The 20159-nt window shown below is 45.9% G+C and overlaps 1 protein-coding gene across 1 annotated transcript; it reads right to left on the bottom strand.

Annotated features, from left to right (window-relative positions):
* Window positions 1-9753: 9753 nt before the first annotated feature.
* Window positions 9754-18714, bottom strand: LOC140726050 (uncharacterized). Its single transcript, XM_073041946.1, has 3 exons — window positions 18639-18714; window positions 11404-13048; window positions 9754-11355 (listed from the first exon to the last, which is right to left on the bottom strand). The coding sequence occupies exons 1-2, from the start codon at window positions 18712-18714 to the stop codon at window positions 11604-11606; spliced, it is 1521 nt and encodes a 506-aa protein (XP_072898047.1). The 3' UTR covers window positions 9754-11355; window positions 11404-11603.
* Window positions 18715-20159: the final 1445 nt, after the last annotated feature.

Here is a 20159-nt window from a genome sequence, read left to right as displayed (position 1 = left end):
GAATGTGAGGAAAATGGAAAGATATGGACATTGTGTAGGCACAAGGAATTAATTTAGTTGACCCTTTGATTATTAATTTAATTGGTTCTGCACAATATTGTGGGCTGAAGGGCCTGTTCCTTTGCCACTTCCCAAACACTGCAGCACCACAGCCACTGGGACCAGGGGCTGTCCATACAGGCAGAGTTAGGCTGTAATTTTAACCCAGAACTCCTACCTATTATCGTGTGTTTCACCTCCCCAAGGGTGGAGGAACGGAGGCATGTTGGGGCCTCTCAGTGTTGCGAGTACAAGTTGGTTAAGAAGGTGTATGGTGCATAGGCCTTCATTTATCTACCCAAGACAGCAAACACCACCTCTGTAATCTGTATAGGGTCCATAATCTCACTGCTGCATTGTCTCACTTCTGCAGACTCCTGAGTAAACACAGATGCAAAAAATCCATTTACGGTATCCCCCATCTCCTTTGACTCCACAGATAGATTACTACTATATTATCGAATTATAGCTAGCAAGCTAGCTGGAGTGTTAGCTGACATCTTCAACTGCTCCCTGCTTCAGTCTAAGATCCCCTCATGTTATAAGAAGGCAATGATAATCCTGGTGCCGAGGAAAAGCAAGGTGGTATGCTTGAATGACTACCGACCTGTGGCTCTGACATCAATTGTTATGAAGTGCTTTGAGTGATTGGTTATGGTACACATCAACCATAACTTACCGGTCAACCTTGGCACTACATTCCTCCTTAGAACACCTGGAGAATAAAGACGCATATGTAAGGCTCTTTTTCATTGACTACAGTTCTGCCTTTATTCCATCATTCCAAATAAACTGATTCCTAAACTCCGGAACCTGGGTCTCAGCACTCAGATATGCAGCTGGATCTTCAACTTCCTCACAGACAGGACCCAGGCTGTAAAAATAGGGGACAAGCTCTCCTCTACAATCACTCTGAGCACCAGTGCCCCACAAGGCTGTGTACTTAGCCCCCTGCTGTACTCACTGTACACCCATGATTGTGTAGCCAAGTTTCCATCGAGCTCAATATATAAGTTTGCTGATGACACCACAATTGTAGGCTGTATCTTGGGTAATGATGAGTCTGAGTACAGAGAGGAAATTAAGAACCTGGTGTCATGGTGCGAAGTCAATAACCTATCCCTCAACGTCAGCAAGACGAAGGAATTGGTTGTTGACTTCAGAAGGAGTAGCAGACTGCACAACCCCATCTACATCAGTGGTGCGCAGGTGGAACAGGTCAAAAGCTTTAAATTCCTCGGGGTGAATATCACAAATGACCTGACTTGGTCTAACCAAGGAGAGTCCACTGCCAAGAAGGCCCACCAGCGCCTTTACTTCCTGAGAAAGCTGAAGAAATTTGGCCTGTCCCCTAAAACCCTCACTAATTTTTATAGGTGCACCATAGAAAGCATTCTGGGGTGCATCACAACCTGGTATGGAAGTTGTCCTGTCCAAGACCAGAAAAAGCTGCAGAAGATCGTGAACATGGCCCAGCACATCACACAAACCAATCTTCCATCCTTGGACTCACTTTACACCACACGCTGTCGGAGCAGTGCTGCCAGGATAATCAAGGACACGACCCCCCAGCCAACACACTTTTTGTCCCTCTTCCCTCTGGGAGAAGGTTCAGGAGCTTGAAGATTCGTACGGCCAGATTTGGGAACAGCTTCTTTCCAACTGTGATAAGACTGCCGAACGGATCCTGACCCAGATCTGGGCCATACCTTCCAAATATCCGGACCTGACTTGCACTACCTTACTTTCCCTTTTCTATTTTCTAATTATGATTTATAATTTAAATTTTTATTTGATTTGTACTTCAGGGAGCGCGAAGTGCAGAATCAAATATCGCTGTGATGATTGTACGCTCTAGTACCAATTGTTTGGTGACAATAAAGTAAAGTACTCTGGTCTTCCACAGCACTAAATTTGTCCCTTGCATCCCTTTTGCTCTTAATATATCTGTAGCATCCCTTAGGATTCTTCACCTTGTCTGCTAGGGCAACTTCATGCCTTCGTTTAGCCCATAAACAAGAGAAAATCTGCAGATGCTGGTAATCCGAGCAACACTCACCAAATGCTGGAGGAACTCAGCATCAATGGGGAAAAAATACAGTCGATGTTTAGGGCTGAAGCCCTTCAGCAGGACTGGAGAAAAAAAGTTGAGTGGATTTGAAAGCTGGGGAGAAGGGACAGAGAATCACCAGGCGATAGGTAAAACTGGGGTCAGAGAGTGTTGAATCTATGTGGGTGGAGTTATGAAACTGTAAGGATAAAATAAACCATTTTATATATATATAGGTCATACTGAAATAGGCCTCCAAATAATAGCAAAGATGTTGGGTTGAGATTGCAAAGGGACCTGGAAAAGGCATGTGATGGGGGTGTGACACAATTGTAATGGGGGACTTCAATATGCAAGGGGATTGGGAAAATCAGGTGGGTGTCGGATTGCAAGAGAGGGAATTTGTTGAATGCCTAAGAGATGACTTTTTAGAGCAGCTTGTGCTTGAGTCTCTTAGATTGGGTGTTGTGTAATAACCCAGATCTTATTAGGGGGCTTAACGAAAAGAAGCATAGGAGTCAGTGATCATAATACAATTCAATTCATACTGTAATTTTAGAGGGAGAAGCATGTCACATATATCAGTATCATAATGGAATAAGGGTCATTACAGAGGCATGTGAGAGGAGCTTGCCCAGGTAGATTGGAGGAGGAAACTGAGGGGATGATGGTAGAACAGAGATGGCTAAAATTTCTGGGAATAGTTCACAAGTCATAGGATAGATATGTCCCACAGAAGAAGTTGTTCTCAAATGGCAGGGGTAGGCAACCGTGGCTGACAAAGTATTGCATAAAAGCCAAAGAAAGGGCTTACAAGGTAGCAAAAGTGAGTAGGAAGTTAGATGATTGGGAAGCTTTTAAAATCCAACAAGAGGTGACTAAAATAGCTACAAGGGAAAAGATGAAATATGAGGGCAAACTAGCCAATAATATAAAGCAGGATACTAAAGATTTTTCAGTTAAAGAGTAAAAGGCAGATAAACTTAATGGGTACTTTGCATCTGTCTTCACTGCGGAAGACACCAGCAGTGTGCCAGAGGTCTGTGAGTGTCATTGCGATTACAAATGAAAAGGTGCTAGACAAGCTCAAAGGTCTTGAGGTGGATAACTCACCTGGACCAGGTGGATACATCCCAGAGTCCTGAGGGAGGGTTAAGTCACCTGGACCAGATGGACCACATCCCAGAGTCCTGAGAGAGGTTGCTGAAGAGATCACAGATGCATTGGTCATGATCTTCAAGAATCACTTGATTCTGGCGTGGTCCCAGAGGACTGGAAGATTACAAATGTCTTTCAGAAGGGAGGAAGGCAAAAATAAAAGGAAAATAGAGCCAGTTAGCCTAACCTCAGTGGTGGGAAAGTGTTGGAGTCCGTTATTAAACATAGAAATCCTGCAGCACCATCCAAGTCCTTCGGCCCACAAAGCTGTGCCAAACATGGCCTTACCTGAGAAATTACCTCGGGTTACCCATAGCCCTCTATTTTTCTGAGCTCCATATACCTGTCCAAGAGTCTCTTAAAAGACCCTATCATATCCGCCTCCACCACCATCGCCAACAACCCATTCCATGCACTCACCACTCTGCATAAAAAAAACTTACCCCTGATATTTCATCTGTATCTACTTATAACATATAGCCATAAAACAATCACAGCACGGAAACAGGCCATTCCGGCCCTCCTAGTCCGTGCCGAACTCTTAATCTCACCTAGTCCCACCTACCCACACTCAGCCCATAACCCTCCACTCCTTTCCTGTCCATATGCCTATCCAATTTTACCTTAAATGACACAACTGAACTGACCTCTACTACTTCTACAGGAAGCTCATTCCACACAGCTGTCACTCTCTGAGTAAAGAAATACCCCCTCGTGTTTCCCTTAAACTTTTGCCCCCTAACTCTCAAATCATGAGAAAACTTCCAAGCACCTTAAAACTGTGCCCTCTTGTGCTAGCCATTTCAGCCCTGGGAAAAAGCTTCTGACTATCCACACGATCAATGCCTCTCATCATCTTATACACCTCTATTAGGGCACCTCTCATCCTCTGTTGCTCCAAGGAAAAAAGGCCAAGGTCACTCAACCTATTCCCTAATCCAGGCAACATCCTTGTAAATCTCCTCTGCACCCCTACTATGGTTTTCACATCCTTCATATAGTGAGGTGACCAGAACTGAGCACAGTATTCCTCGTGGGGTCTGACCAGGGTCCCATGTATATAGCTGCAACATTACCTCTCGGCTCCTAAATCCAATCTCACAATTGATGAAGGCCAACACATCATATGCCTTCTTAACCACAGAGTCGACCTGTGCAGCTGCTTTGAGCGTCCTATGGACTCGGACCCCAAGATCCCTCTGATTCCCCACACTGCCAAGAGTCTTACCATTAATACTATATTCTGTCATCATATTTGACCTACCAAAATGAACCATCTCACACTTATCTAGGTTGAACTCCATCTGCCACTTGTCAGCCCAGTTTTGCATCCTATCAATGTCCCGCTGTAACCTCTGACAGCCCTCCACACTATCCACAACACTCCCAACCTTTGTGTCAACAGCACACTTACTAACCCATCCCTCCACTTCCTCATTCACTGGTGTATAATTTCCTGGGTTATCTCTACTCCCTTTCTTGAATAATGGAAAAACATCCGCAGCCCTCCAATCCTCTGGAACCTCTCCCGTCCCCATTGATGATGCAAAGATCATCGCCAGAGTCTCAGCAATCTCCTCCCTCCCCTCCCACAGTAGCCTGGGGTACATCACTTCTGGTCCCAGTGATTTTATCCAACTTGATGCTTTCCAAAAGCTCCAGCACATCCTCTTTCTTCATATCTACATGCTCAAGCTTTTCAGTCTGCTGTAAGGCATCCCTGCAAATGCCAAGGTCCTTTTCCATAGTGAATACTGAAGCAAAGTACTCATTAAGTACCTCTGCTATCTCCTCCGGTTCCATACACACTTTTTCACTGTCGCACTTGATTGGTCCCATTCTCTCACATCTTATCCTCTTGCTCTTCACATACTTGTAGAATGCCTTGGGGTTTTCCTTAATCCTGTCTGCCAAGCCTTCTCATGGCCCCTTCTGGCTCTCCTAATTTCATTCTTAAGCTCCTTCCTGTTAGCCTTATAATCTTCTAGATCTCTATCATTAGTTAGGTTCACAAGGATGATTCTGGGAATGAAGTGGTTAATATATGAATAGCATTTAGCAGTTTTGGGCCTATAATTGGAATTTAGAAGAATGTTGTGGGATCTCATTGAAACCTATTGAATGTTGAAAGAACTAGATAGGGTGGATGTGGAGAGGATGTTTCTTATGGTGGTGGTAACCAGAACTAGAGGGCACGGCCTCAAAATTGAGGGGCAAATCTTTAGAACAGAGATAAGGAGGAATTTTTTTAGCCAGAGTGTAGTGAATCTGTAGAATGCTCTGCCAGAGACTGCGGTGGAGGTCACATTTGTGGGTATATTTAAAGCGGAAGTTGATCGTGTCCCGATCAGTCAGCACATCAAAGGATGTAGCAAGAAGGCAAGTGTATGGGGTTGAGTGGGATCCGGGATCAGCCATGACAGAATGGCGTGGAAAACTCTGGGCTGAATGGCCTAATTCTGCTCCTATGTCTTATAGCGTTATGGTCTTTATGTCCAGGGTGCAGCATTCAACACAATGATACCCTCAGTACTCATCAACCTGCTGCAAATCCTGGGCCTCTGTACCTCCCTCCGGATCCTTGACCTCGTCACCGAAAGACCTCAGTCTGTGCAGATTGGAAATAACATCTCCTCCTCACTGACAATCAACACTGGCGCACCTCAAGGGTGTGCGCTTATCCCACTGCTCTACTCTCTCTACACTCACAACTAATTAGCTAGGCAGAGCTCAATTTGCGAATGACACAGCTTTCGTTGACAGAATTTCAGATGGTGACGAGGAGGTGTATGGAGCGAGATAGATCAGCTGATTGAGTGGTTTGCAGTAACAGCCTAGCACTCAAAGTCAGTAGGTGTTGACTTCATGAAGTGGAAGTCAAGGTAACACAGAAGTCCTCATGGAGGGATCAGAAGTGAAAGGTGTCAACATCTTGGAAGATCTATCCTGGGTCCGAAAAAGTCATACAATTACGATGACAGCAGTGATACTTCATCAGGAGTTGAGGGGAATTGGTGTCATCAAAGACTCAGAATTTCTGCAGATGTATGGTGGGGAGCATTCTAACTGACCTCATTGTCATTTGAAATGGACAGACCACAGCACAGGATTGGAAATAACTTCAGAAAGTTGTAAACTCAGCCAGCTCTATCATGGGAACTAGTCTCTCCACTATCGAGGGCGCCTTCAAAAGGATCCCCATCACCCAGGACATACCCTTTTCTCACTGCTACCATCAGAGAGGAGGTTCAGGAGCTGAACGGCACACACTCAACATTTCAGGAACAGTTTCTTCTCCTGCACATCAGATTTCTGAATTGACAATGAACCCATTAACACTACCTCACTATCTTTTAAAACTCTTCCCCCTCTCTTTTTGTATTTATTTCTTATTGTAATTTATAGTTTTTTATGTCACTGCTGCTACAAAACAACACAGTTCACAACATATGCCAGCTTGGGCTCAGTGATAGTACTGATGCGCGTTTATTTTTGCTGGTGGGGTGGGGGGGGATGGTTGCTCACTGCCGCTTACACGTGGGAGGGGGAAGCTGGGAGGGACTTTGGGGTTCTCACGTTTAACTGTCGTTCATTCTTTGGGTCACTTCTCTGTTCCCATGGATGTTTTGTGAAGAAAAAGCATTTCAGGATGTATACTGTATTGTATACGTTTCTCTGACATTAAACTTGACCTTTGAAACTTTGATATAAAACCTGGTTCTGATTTGGATTGTTGAACAGGGAAGATTTAAAATATGGAAGGAAATGTTGAACTCAGCTGGGTCAAGGACAGTGGAAAAAGACAGAGCAATTGTCTTTGTTCCTGCCATGGAGATGGATGCTACCATTTTATAGAACTGTTTTACATCTTCCATTTTGTGAGACGAAGTTGCTTTGCTTTCTGTGTTTTAAACACAATGCAGGTAGTCTGCAGGACTAGAGATAATTTCCAAATAAGTTATTAAATTAATAATTTAATACATTATTTGTGAGGTGTTCTTTGATATAACATACAGGTTTGTGAATGTTGGTGTTGGTGCCTGCCTGGAGTGATTTGATTTGGTTACTTGAAGAGAACAAAGAGCCATAAATTACAGACTGTCACTTGCTGGGAAGAGGGCCTGGAGCAGAGCCAATAAAAGGTGTTAAAGGTCAATCAGATGACTGACAGCCAATGACACTGGAATGCAATATTTGAATTGGTTAGGAAAGAATAAAAAAGAGGACACTTCGATGGTGCTATCAGTGATAAGTCTCACAAGAGGCCCACCATTGCAAGGTAACACCCTCAACACCAAGGACTAGGTGAAGAATGCATCTGGCCAACGGAGATCCCCTATTTCAGTGTTATAAGTGTCAGGAATGGACAGGAGGAGGAGTATAGGAAACTGATACAGGACTTTGTGATATGGTGCAACTCAAACTACCTGCGTCTCAATATCACCAAGACCAAGGAGATGGTGGTGGACTTTAGGAGATCTAGGCCTCATATGGAGCCAGTGATCATTAATGGAGAATGTGTGGAGCAGGTTAAGACCTACAAGTATCTGGGAGTACAGTTAGACGAGAAGCTAGACTGGACTGCCAACACAGATGCCTTGTGCAGGAAGGCACAGAGTCGACTGTACTTCCTTAGAAGGTTGGCGTCATTCAATGTCTGTAGTGAGATGCTGAAGATGTTCTATAGGTCAGTTGTGGAGAGCGCCCTCTTCTTTGTGGTGGCGTGTTGGGGAGGAAGCATTAAGAAGAGGGACGCCTCATGTCTTAATAAGCTGGTAAGGAAGGCGGGCTCTGTCGTGGGCAAAGTACTGGAGAGTTTAACATCGGTAGTTGAGCGAAGGGCGCTGAGTAGGCTACGGTCAATTATGGAAAACTCTGAACATCCTCTACATAGCACCATCCAGAGACAGAGAAGCAGTTTCAGCGACAGGTTACTATCGATGCAATGCTCCTCAGACAGGATGAAGAGGTCTATACTCCCCAATGCCATTAGGCTTTACAATTCAACCGCCAGGACTTAAGAACTTTTTAAAAGCTATTATTAATGCTTTTTGAGATAGTGATTTAGATGCATATCATATTTTTTACTGAGTTAAGTATTGTATGTAATTAGTTTTGCTACAACAAGTGTATGGGACATTGGAAAAAAAGTTGAATTTCCCCATGGGGATGAATAAAGTATCTATCTATCTAAATTGGACAAGTGGTCTGAGTGAGTTTTGGTACCAAGGGAACAGTAGAGTTCATGTTCTAAGCTGCCAACATGTTTACATTGTTGTTTGTGCAGAGACAATAAAATGTCAGCAACAATCAATTATGAGTTGCATAGTTAGTTTCCCAACCTAGTTCTGTTGATGAATGGTTAACAGGATTCCACTCACCAGCTCTCCAGGGAAACCAAAGTAAATCTATTACTGAGATACATACATGTACTTGATGTTCTTTTTTTTCAGGCTTTTACAGGAAAATTTTAAAAATCAGTAGAGTTTATGAAAAACTATGCATTAAAAAAAGACAAACAACCAATGTGCAAAAGAATACAAATTGTGGAAATAAAATACATTAAATACATATATGCATGCATAATCAGAACATATTATAAAGAGTCCCTGAAAGTGATTCTGTAGGAATCAATTCAGTGTTGAGGTGAGTGGAGTTATCCATGCAGGTTCAAGAGCCTGATGGTTGAGGGGTAATAACTGTTCCTGAACCTGGTGGTGTGGGACCTGATGGTTGAGGGGTAATAACTGTTCCTGAACCTGGTGGTGTGGGACCTGATGGTTGAGGGGTAATAACTGTTCCTGAACCTGGTAGTGTTGGACCTGATGGTTGAGGGGTAATAACTCTTCCTGAACCTGGTGTGGGACCTGATGACTGAGGGGTAATAACTGTTCCTGAACCTGGTGGTGTGGGACCTGATGGTTGAGGGGTAATAACTGTTCCTGAACCTGGTAGTGTTGGACCTGATGGTTGAGGGGTAATAACTCTTCCTGAACCTGGTGTGGGACCTGATGACTGAGGGGTAATAACTGTTCCTGAACCTGGTGGTGTGGGACCTGATGGTTGAGGGTAATAACTGTTCCTGAACCTGGTGGTGTGGGACCTGGTGGTTGAGGGTAATAACTGTTCCTGAACCTGGTGGTGTGGGACCTGATGGTTGAGGGGTAATATCTGTTCCTGAACCTGGTGGTGTGGGACCTGATGGTTGAGGGTAATAACTGTTCCTGAACCTGGTGGTGTGGGACCTGATGGTTGACGGGTAATAACTGTTCCTGAACCTGGTGGTGTGGGACCTGATGGTTGAGGGGTGATAACTGTTCCTGAACCTGGTGATGTGGGACCTGATGGTTGAAGGTAATAACTGTTCCTGAACCTGGTGGTGTGGGTCCTGATGGTTGAGGGGTAATAACTGTTCCTGAACCTGGTGGTGTGGGACCTGATGGTTGAGGGGTAATAACTCTTCCTGAACCTGGTGTGGGACCTGATGACTGAGGGGTAATAACTTTTCCTGAACCTGGTGGTGTGGGACCTGATGGTTGAGGGTGTTACGTTCCCCGTAACTGGGTGGCTTACCAGCAAAGATAGAGAGGTCCGCTGAAGTCTGATGGTACTATTTTCAAACGTTTTTTATTTATAAAGGGGCACAAACGTATGGTTAATACAAAACATTCAGATCATATACGTCGTCAACACTCAATCTAAAGCACATGTTGGGCTTGAAATTCTGCCCTGTGTTCGTTTAGGAAGAGAGACAACCAACACCGGAATATTACAAAACTTGGGTTTATTGCAGAATTCGTAACTGGCACAGCGAATCGACGGAGTCGCTGGAGAAGGCGCGTTCCGACTTCCCCATACAATCTGCTCTTATTTATATCCCTTTCCCCCCCGGCACAACCCCCCGCTACATATTAGGTAATATCGGGCACTTGTGTCCATCTTATTGGCCCGACGCCATACACCCACGAGTTACCTGTTTCTTTTGTTTACTGAATCGCGTGACACTAGTAGTTTCGGTGTAGCAGGGTCCCCAGTTTCGCTCCCCCCTCCCTCGCATTCCGGCCTCCTACTATTACGTGAGCCACTCCTGACCTGTAATGGCGGTCTCGAATTAACCCTAACATTAACCCTAACACACAGGTATAGTAATAATCAATCAGAAATAAGCTCTATCGTTGTCTAGGGGATAATACTGAGTCCAATGGAATATAAAAGTCACTCAGAAATCTGCAGGCTTTTCCGTTTGGGAACCGCTGGCATTTCACGTGTTGGAGAGAGGGGATTTGTGAGAGAAAGGAACACTTGCCCATTGTCTTTGCGAAGCAAATCCCTGTTGTTAGTTAAAAACGGTTTTTCCTTTGGTTTCAACCACAGACTCCCGATCCGGAATCTAACGCACGTGGCTTCCTTCAAAATGGCTTCCTGCTCCGACGGGAAACGCTATCGTGTCTTCTTAGTATGTCTCCTTGGTGCGTCTAAGGGGCCGCCTCGGCAGCCCACCTTTTTATCGGGACTTGCAGGGTTGTAGCTGTCAATCAGGGTGGGGTGTGGCAATCTTTCCCCATCACCCAGCCCACGTTGCCCTGAGGGTTTGCACGTAGTCCAGTCCCCATTTCACAAAGGTGTCTCCAAGAGACAATGACTATGTCCGTGGCTTTTGTCTGGCTGAGAGGCCAGACCACATTCCAAACCTTAAGGCTTCTCTCTTATTTTCCTGAGTCCAATTTCAGCACGTCGCTCTCTCTCTCTTGCGATTCTCACAAAGGAGGGGGCTGGGATCATAACAAGGGGTAATAACTGTTACTGAACCTGGTGGTGTTGGACCTGATGGTTGAGGGGTAATAACTCTTCCTGAACCTGGTGTGGGACCTGATGACGGAGGGGTTATAACTGTTACTGAACCTGGTGGTGTGGGACCTGATGGTTGAGGGGTATTAACTGTTCCTGAACCTGGTGGTGTGGGACCTGATGGTTGAAGGGTAATAACTGTTCCTGAACCTGGTGGTGTGGGACCTGATGGTTGAGGGGTAATAACTGTTACTGAACCTGGTGGTGTGGGACCTGATGGCTGAGGGTAATAACTGTTCCTGAACCTGGTGGTGTGGGACCTGATGGTTGAGGGGTAATAACTATTACTGAACCTGGTGGTGTGGGACCTGATGGCTGAGGGTAATAACTGTTCCTGAACCTGGTGGTGTGGGACCTGATGGTTGAGGGTAATAACTGTTCCTGAACCTGGTGGTGTGGGACCTGATGGTTGAGGGGTAATAACTGTTCCTGAACCTGGTGTGGGACCTGAGGACTGAGGGGTAATAACTGTTACTGAACCTGGTGGTGTGGGACCTGATGGCTGAGGTTAATAACTGTTCCTGAACCTGGTGGTGTGGGACCTGATGGTTGAGGGGTAATAACTGTTACTGAACCTGGTGGTGTGGGACCTGATGGCTGAGGGTAATAACTGTTCCTGAACCTGGTGGTGTGGGACCTGATGGTTGAGGGTAATAACTGTTCCTGAACCTGGTGGTGTGGGACCTGATGGTTGAGGGGTAATAACTGTTCCTGAACCTGGTGTGGGACCTGAGGACTGAGGGGTAATAACTGTTCCTGAACCTGGTGGTGTGGGACCTGATGGTTGAGGGGTAATAACTCTTCCTGAACCTGGTGTGGGACCTGATGACTGAGGGGTAATAACTGTTCCTGAACCTGGTGGTGTGGGACCTGATGGTTGAGGGGTAATAACTGTTCCTGAACCTGGTGTGGGACCTGAGGACTGAGGGGTAATAACTGTTCCTGAACCTGGTGGTGTGGGACCTGATGGTTGAGGGGTAATAACTCTTCCTGAACCTCGTGTGGGACCTGATGACTGAGGGGTAATAACTGTTCCTGAACCTGGTGGTGTGGGACCTGATGGTTGAGGGGTAATAACTGTTCCTGAACCTGGTGGTGTGGGACCTGATGGTTGAAGGGTAATAACTGTTCCTGAACCTGGTGGTGTGGGACCTGATGGTTGAGGGGTAATAACTGTTCCTGAACCTGGTAGTGTGGGACCTGATGGTTGAGGGGTAATAACTGTTCCTGAACCTGGTGGTGTGGGACCTGATGGTTGAGGGGTAATAACTGTTACTGAACCTGGTGGTGTGGGACCTGATGGCTGAGGGTAATAACTGTTCCTGAACCTGGTGGTGTGGGACCTGATGGTTGAGGGGTAATAACTGTTACTGAACCTGGTGGTGTGGGACCTGATGGCTGAGGGTAATAACTGTTCCTGAACCTGGTGGTGTGGGACCTGATGGTTGAGGGTAATAACTGTTCCTGAACCTGGTGGTGTGGGACCTGATGGTTGAGGGGTAATAACTGTTCCTGAACCTGGTGTGGGACCTGAGGACTGAGGGGTAATAACTGTTCCTGAACCTGGTGGTGTGGGACCTGATGGTTGAGGGGTAATAACTCTTCCTGAACCTGGTGTGGGACCTGATGACTGAGGGGTAATAACTGTTCCTGAACCTGGTGGTGTGGGACCTGATGGTTGAGGGGTAATAACTGTTCCTGAACCTGGTGTGGGACCTGAGGACTGAGGGGTAATAACTGTTCCTGAACCTGGTGGTGTGGGACCTGATGGTTGAGGGGTAATAACTCTTCCTGAACCTCGTGTGGGACCTGATGACTGAGGGGTAATAACTGTTCCTGAACCTGGTGGTGTGGGACCTGATGGTTGAGGGGTAATAACTGTTCCTGAACCTGGTGGTGTGGGACCTGATGGTTGAAGGGTAATAACTGTTCCTGAACCTGGTGGTGTGGGACCTGATGGTTGAGGGGTAATAACTGTTCCTGAACCTGGTAGTGTGGGACCTGATGGTTGAGGGGTAATAACTGTTCCTGAACCTGGTGGTGTGGGATCTAAGGGTTCAGTAGTTATTTCCTGATGGAGGTAATGAGAAGAGACCGTGGTCTGGATGGTGGGAGTCCTTGATGATGAATGCTGCTTTCTTGTGGATGTGTTCAGTGGTGAGGAGAGCTTTGCCTGTGATGACCCCCACCACTTTCTGTAGAATTTCCTTCTCCTGGGCATTTTATACATTCAGTACACTCTCCACCATGCTTCTCTAGAAGTCTGTCAAAGTTTTAGGTGACATGCCAAATCTACTCAATCTTCTAAGAAAGTAGGTGTGCTGTTATGCTTTCTTTGTGATGGCACTTACATGATGGTCCCAGGACAGATTCTCTGATATAATAATGCCAAGCAATTTAAAGCTACTGACCCCCTAATGAGAACTGGTTCATTGGACTCCGGTTTCTTCTGAAGTCTAAAATTCAAGTTTATTATCATCTGTCTGTACATATATACCTCCAAATGAAACAAAGTTCCTCTGGACCATGGTGCACCCACAAAATATATAACTATATAACAATTACAACACTGAAACAGACCATCTTGGCCGTTCTAGTCTGTGCTGAATGCTTACTCTCACCTAGTCCCACCGACCTGCACTCAGCCCATAAACCTCCATTCCTTTCCTGTCCATATACCTATCCAATTTTACTTTAAATGACAATATCGAACCTGCGTCTACCACTTCTACTGGAAGCTCGTTCCCCCCAACTCTCAACTCATGTCCTCTTGTTTGAATCTCCCCTACTCTCAATGGAAAAAGCCTATCAATGTCAACTCTATCTATCCCCCCTCATAATTTTAAATACCTCTATCAAGTCCTCCCTCAACCTTCTACGTTCCAAAGAATAAAGAACTAACTTGTTCAACCTTTCTCTCTAACTTAGGTGCTGAAACCCAGGTAACATTCTAGTAACTCTCTCTGTTTTGTTGATATCTTTCCTATAGTTCGGTGACCAGAACTATACACAATACTCCAAATTTGGCCTTACCAACGCCTTGTACAATTTAAACATTACATCTCAACTCCTATACTCAATGCTCTGATTTATAAAGGCCAGCATACCAAAAGCTTTCTTCACCACCCTATCCACATGGGATTCCACCTTCAGGGAACTATGCACCATTATTCCTAGATCACTCTGTTCTACTGCATTCTTCAATGCCCTACCATTTACCATGTATGTCCTCACGAGGAAATCTGCAGATGCTGGAAATTCAAGCAACACACACAAAATGCTGGTGGAACGCAGCAGGCCAGGCAGCATCTATAGGGAGAAACAGAGAGTCTGCAGGGAGACTTGGATAGATTGGGAGAATGGGCAAAGAAGTGGCAAATTAAATACAATGTTGGAAAGTGTATGGTCATGCACTTTGGTAGAAGAAATAAATGGGCAGACTATTATTTAAATTGGGAGAGAATTCAAAGTTCTGAGATGCAACGGGACTTGGGAGTCCTCGTGCAGGATACCCTTAAGGTTAACCTCCAGGTTGAGTCGGTGGTGAAGAAGGCGAATGCAATGTTGACATTCATTTCTAGAGGAATAGAGTATAGGAGCAGGGACGTGATGTTGAGGCTCTATAAGGCACTGGTAAGACCTCACGTGGAATACTGTGTGCAGTTTTGGGCTCCTTATTTAAGAAAGGATGTGCTGATGTTGGAGAGGGTTCAGAGAAGATTCACTAAAATGATTCCAGGAATGAGAGGGTTAACATATGAGGAACGTTTGACCGCTCTTGGACTGTACTCCTTGGAGTTTAGAAGAATGAGGGGGGACCTCATAGAAACATTTTGAATGTTGAAAGGCATGGACAGAGTGGATGTGGCAAAGTTGTTTCCCATGGTGGGGGAGTCTAGTACGAGAGGGCATGACTTAAGGATTGAAGGGCGCCCATTCAGAACAGAGATGTGAAGGTGGTGAATCTGTGGAATTTATTGCCACGGGCGGCAGTGGAGGCCAAGTCATTGGGTGTATTTAAGGCAGAGATTGATAGGTATCTGAGTAGTCAGGGCATCAAAGGTTATGGTGAGAAGGCAGGGGAATGGGACTAAATGGGAGAACGGATCAGCTCATGATAAAAAGGCAGAGCAGACTCGATGGGCCGAATGTCCGACTTCTGCTCCTTTGTCTTATGGTCTAAATGTCACAAAGAGGGGAAGGGAGGCCCTGGTGATCCTCTCGATGGTGGTGCAGATCTCATCTGTGGTGAGGACTGATACAAATTATCCATTTAATTCAGCCAGCATTTCCTTGTTTTCCATTAATAATTCCCTGGATCTGTTCTGTGTCTAATCATTACTTTGTAAATGTTTTACATAATTCACAGAAACTTTTCCTGTCTGTTTATATATTTCTGGCTGAATTATAACTGAAAGTGCATGTGGTGCGAGATTTAAATGATCTTTATGATAAGCAGTGTTTTCGATCAGAGGAAAGACAAAAATTTTACCATTGATTGGAGCCGGAGAGGCTGCTGCTGCCACGTGCACCAGCATCTTGATCAAGGGCCGAGAGGGAACGTTGCAGCGATACAGGACCCTGGGCAGACCCCACTTGGAGTACTGTGATCAGTCCTGGTCGCCTCACTATAAGAAGGACGTGGAAACCATAGAAAGGGTGCGGAGGAGATTTACAGGGATGTTTCCTGGATTGGGGAACATGCCTTACGAGAATAGGTTGAGTGAACTCGGCCTTTTCTCCTTGGAGTGACAGACGATGAGGGGTGACCTGATAGAGGTGTATAAGATGATGAGAGGCATTGATCGTGTGGATAGTCAGAGGCTTTTTCCCAGGGCTGAAATGGTTGCCATAAGAGGGCACAGTTTTAAGGTGCTGAGGAGTAGGTACAGAGGAGATGTCGGGTAAGTTTTTTTACTCAGAGAGTGGTGAGTGCGTGGAATGGGCTGCTGGCAACAGTGATTGAGGCAGAAACTATAGAGCCTTTTAAGAGACTCCTGGAGCTTAGAAAAATAGAGGGCTATGGGTAAGCCTAGGTAGTTCTAAGGTAAGGACATGTTTGGCACAGGTTTGTGGGCCAAAGGGCCTGTATTGTGCTGTATGCTTTCTGTGTTTCTATGTTTCTAATTTCCTTTTGCAGTCAATAATCAGCTCTTTGGTTTTGCTGACGTTGAGGTGAGAGGTAGTTGTGGCTTTGCTCAGCTAGATTTTTAATCTCTCTCTCCCACCACAGAAGGCAGATCCCCATTTTTGAAAAATGCTGAACGAGTCGCAGGCGTGGCCCCGTGATGAGCCATGGTGGAGGGAGTCTGACTGGTTCTCAGTCAGAGGGGCAGATATCGGCCATTCGACCCTCTGCGTCTGCTCTGCCATTCCATCATGGCTGATTTATTATCCTTCTCAACCTCAATGGAAATTACAGCACAGAAATAGACCTTCAGTCCATCTAGTTTATGCCAAATCCAGTTAAACTGCCGACACGCATCGACCTGCACTGGGACCATTGTCCTCCATATCCCTACTATCCTATCCATTCTCCTGCCTTCTGCCTACAACCTTTGAAACCCTGACTAAGAACCTATCAAAATCCACCTTAATTACTCAGTCTCCACAACTGTCTGTGGCAATGAATTCCACAATTTCACCATTCTGATTAAAGAAATAAACATAGAAACCCTACAGCACAATACAGGCCTTTCAGCCCACAAGTCTGTGCTGAACATGTCCCTACCTTAGAAATTACCAGGCTTACCTATAGCCCTCTTTTTTTTAAGCTCCATGTACCTATCTAAATGCCTCTTAAAAGACCCTATCATATCCAGCTCCACCACCGTTGCCAGCAGCCCATTCCACACACTCACCACTCTCTGAGTAAAAAACTTACCCCTGACATCTCCTCTGTACCTACTCCCCAGCACCTTAAACCTGTGTCATTTTGTGGCAACCATTTCAGCCCTGGGAAAAAGCCTCTGTCTATCCACATGATCACCACCTCTCAACATCTTATACACCCCTATCAGGTCACCTCTCATCCTCCGTCACTCCAAGGAGAAAAGGCTGAGTTCACTCAACCTATTCTCATAAGACATGCTCCCCAATCCAGGCAACATCCTTGTAAATCTCCTCTGCACCCTTTCTATGGCTTCCACATCCTTCCTGTAGTGAGGCAACCAGAACTGAGCACAGTACTCCAAGTGGGGTCTGACCAGGGTCCTATATAGCTGCAACATTACCTCACGGCTCCTAAATTCAATTCCACGATTGATGAAGGGCAATACACCGTACGCCTTCTTAACCACAGAGTCAACCTGCGCAATTGCTTTGAGCGTCCTATGGACTCGAACTCCAAAATCCCGCTGATCCTCCACACTGCCAAGAGTCTTAACACATCATATTTGATCTACCAAAATGAACCACTTCATACTTATCTGGGTTGAACTCCATCTGCCACTTTTCAGCCCAGTTTTACATCCTATCAATGTCCCGCTGTAACCTCTGACAGCCCTCCACACTATCTACAACACCTCCAACCTTAGTGTCATCAGCAAACTTACTCACCCATCCCTCCACTTCCTCATCCAGGTCACTTATAAAAATCATGAAGAGTAAGGGTCCCAGAACAGATCCCTGAGTCACACCACTAGTCACCGACCTCCATGCAGAATATGACCCGTCTACAACCACTCTTTGCCTTCTGTGAGCAAGCCAGTTCTGGATCCACAAAGCAATGTCCCCTTGGATCCCATGCCTCCTTACTTTCTCAATAAGTCTTGCATGGGGTACCTTGTCAAATGCCTTGCTGAAATCCATATATACTACATCAACTGCTCTACCTTCATCACAGCCTTAAAAAATTCAATCAGGCTCGTAAGGCATGACCTGCCTTTGACAAAACCATGCTGACTATTTCTAATAATATTATGCCTCTCCAAATGTTCATAAATCCCGCCTCTCAGAATCTTCTCCATCAACTTACCAACCACTGAAGTAAGACTGAGTCAGTCTTACACACTGTAAGACTGAGGAAATACTTCCTCATCTCTGTTCTAAGTGGATGTCCCTCTATTCTGAGACCATACTCTCTGATCCTAGACTCCCCACCATAGGAAACATCCTCTCCACATCTACTCTATCGAGGACTTTCAATATTTGATAGGTTTCAATGAGAACTCCCCTCATTCTTCTAAACTCCAGTGAGTACAGGCCCAGAGCCATCAAACACTCCTCATATGTTATTCCTTTTATTTGCCTCTGGACCTCTCCAATGCCAGCACATCCAGTTTTAGATATGGGGCCCATTTGCCCATACCCATGAGCCTCTGCATTCTCCACAACTCGTCATATCCAAAGGGATCCTACCACCAAACATATCTTTACATCCCACCTTCTCTCCACTTTCTGCAGGGAGCGCTCCTTCCATAATCCCCTTGTTCATTAATCCCTCACCACTGATCCCCCTCCTGGCACTTATCCTTGCAAGCAGCCTAATTGCTGCTCCTTCCAGATGAGACAGCACTTCTGTGAATCTGCTTGGGTTACCTACTGGTCTGGTGCTCCTGATGTGGCTCCTCTATATTGGTGAGACCTGCCATCAATTGGGTGACCACTTCATCAAGCATCTCCGCTCTATCCGCCAAAAGTGGAACTTTCTGGAGGCAAGCATTTTAATTCCAATACCCATTCCTGTTCCATGGTCTCCTCTTGTGCCCCAATGAGGCCATCCCAAAGTGGAGGAGCAACACCTTATATACTGTCTGGGTAGCCTCCAACCTGATGGCCTGAATATCGATTTCTTTTGGCAAAAAAAATCCCTCCCCCTCATCTCTTCTTTCCCCACTCATGCCTCTTAACTCTCCTCAACTGCCTATTTGCCCCCCCCCCATTCCTATGGTCTACTCTCCTCTCCTGTCAGATTCCTTCTTCCTCTGCCCTTTCCCTTTCTCATCCACCTGGCTTCACCTATCACCTTCCAGCTATCCTTCTTCCCCTCCCCCACCCTTTCATTCTGGTGTCTTCCCCTTTCCTTCCTGGTCCCTAAAAAGGGTCTTGACCTGAAATATTGACTGTTTATTCCTTTCCATAGATGCTGCCTGGCCTGCTGAGTTCCTCCAGTATTTTGTGCGTGTTGCTCGGATTTCCAGCATCTGCAGAATCTCTTGTGTTCCTGCTTACCATACTACCTATTGCCTGCTCTGCCAAGATGCTGGGTTTCACATTCAGATTCATTTACTGTTCACCCGAATATCACACCACCGTTTGTGTTCAAACAAGTGGAAGGTACTTGTGTGCTGGGGGCAGCCTGCACCTGTTGCCTCATTTTCTGGTGCCAACATAGCATGGCTCAATGCGTGGCGGAATAATGGCACAACAGCAAGAAAAGCCCGTTTCTGACTCACCAACTCACAAGGACCCAGTGAAGATAAGAGGGCGACGGTCTATTTCCAAGTCAGCATGGTGTGAGGAAAAACCTTTGCATCTGCTGCCCAAGGCGACAAGGAAAGAGTCTGACAGGTGCTCTCAGACAGCCTGGATGGGGAACTGCAATAAATTTCAGTACTTCGGACCGAATGTTATAACTGCAGGTCCATCCGTGATGGGGGAATGGTAGAAATTATTCTACAGGATGTTACATCTGAGCTCTTGGGCAAAGTCTGTGAAAAGGAAGTCGCATTTGACAGTTATTGGAGTTTTTCGAAGCTGTGACTGGTGGGTTTCCCCAGGGCTGAGGGTCCTTTGCGACTTGTTATCGACTTGGTTAGTAAAACCCCGCCACGGACGCTCCCAAGCCCGCCAGCGGCAAGAGGAAAGTTGGATATGGAGCTAGCAACCGTTAAAACCCAGAGCTCCAGAAAGGCCGACAGAAGCCCCAAAGACCTCATCCCTTGGAGAGGAAGGGTCATCCCCAAGAATACTCAAGTTCTGCGGTTAAAACGGAAGCCACGGGGCCGCCAAACATCCTACCGGCCAGGGACAGAGGACTCGGGTGAGCTTCTGTTGGCAGCCTCTGCCCCAATGGGGAGATGGGATGAGGACGCTCGGAGGGGCTGAAGGGGTCCTGCGGAAG

This window comes from Hemitrygon akajei, chromosome 4, assembly GCF_048418815.1.
Source record: "Hemitrygon akajei chromosome 4, sHemAka1.3, whole genome shotgun sequence".
In the NCBI taxonomy this organism is placed as follows: Eukaryota; Metazoa; Chordata; class Chondrichthyes; order Myliobatiformes; family Dasyatidae; genus Hemitrygon; species Hemitrygon akajei.
This window is presented reverse-complemented; position numbering and strand designations above follow the sequence as displayed.

Bases quoted from the DNA above. Each gene is read 5' to 3' on its own strand.
- LOC140726050 (XM_073041946.1), bottom strand. From the start codon at position 18,714: ATGCTTGATGAAGTGGTCACCCAATTGATGGCAGGTCTCACCAATATA. The intron at 13,049-18,638 runs GTAGGTAACCCA...CTCAACCATCAG, and splicing joins ACATCAGGAGCACCAGACCA to GTCCCACACCACCAGGTTCA.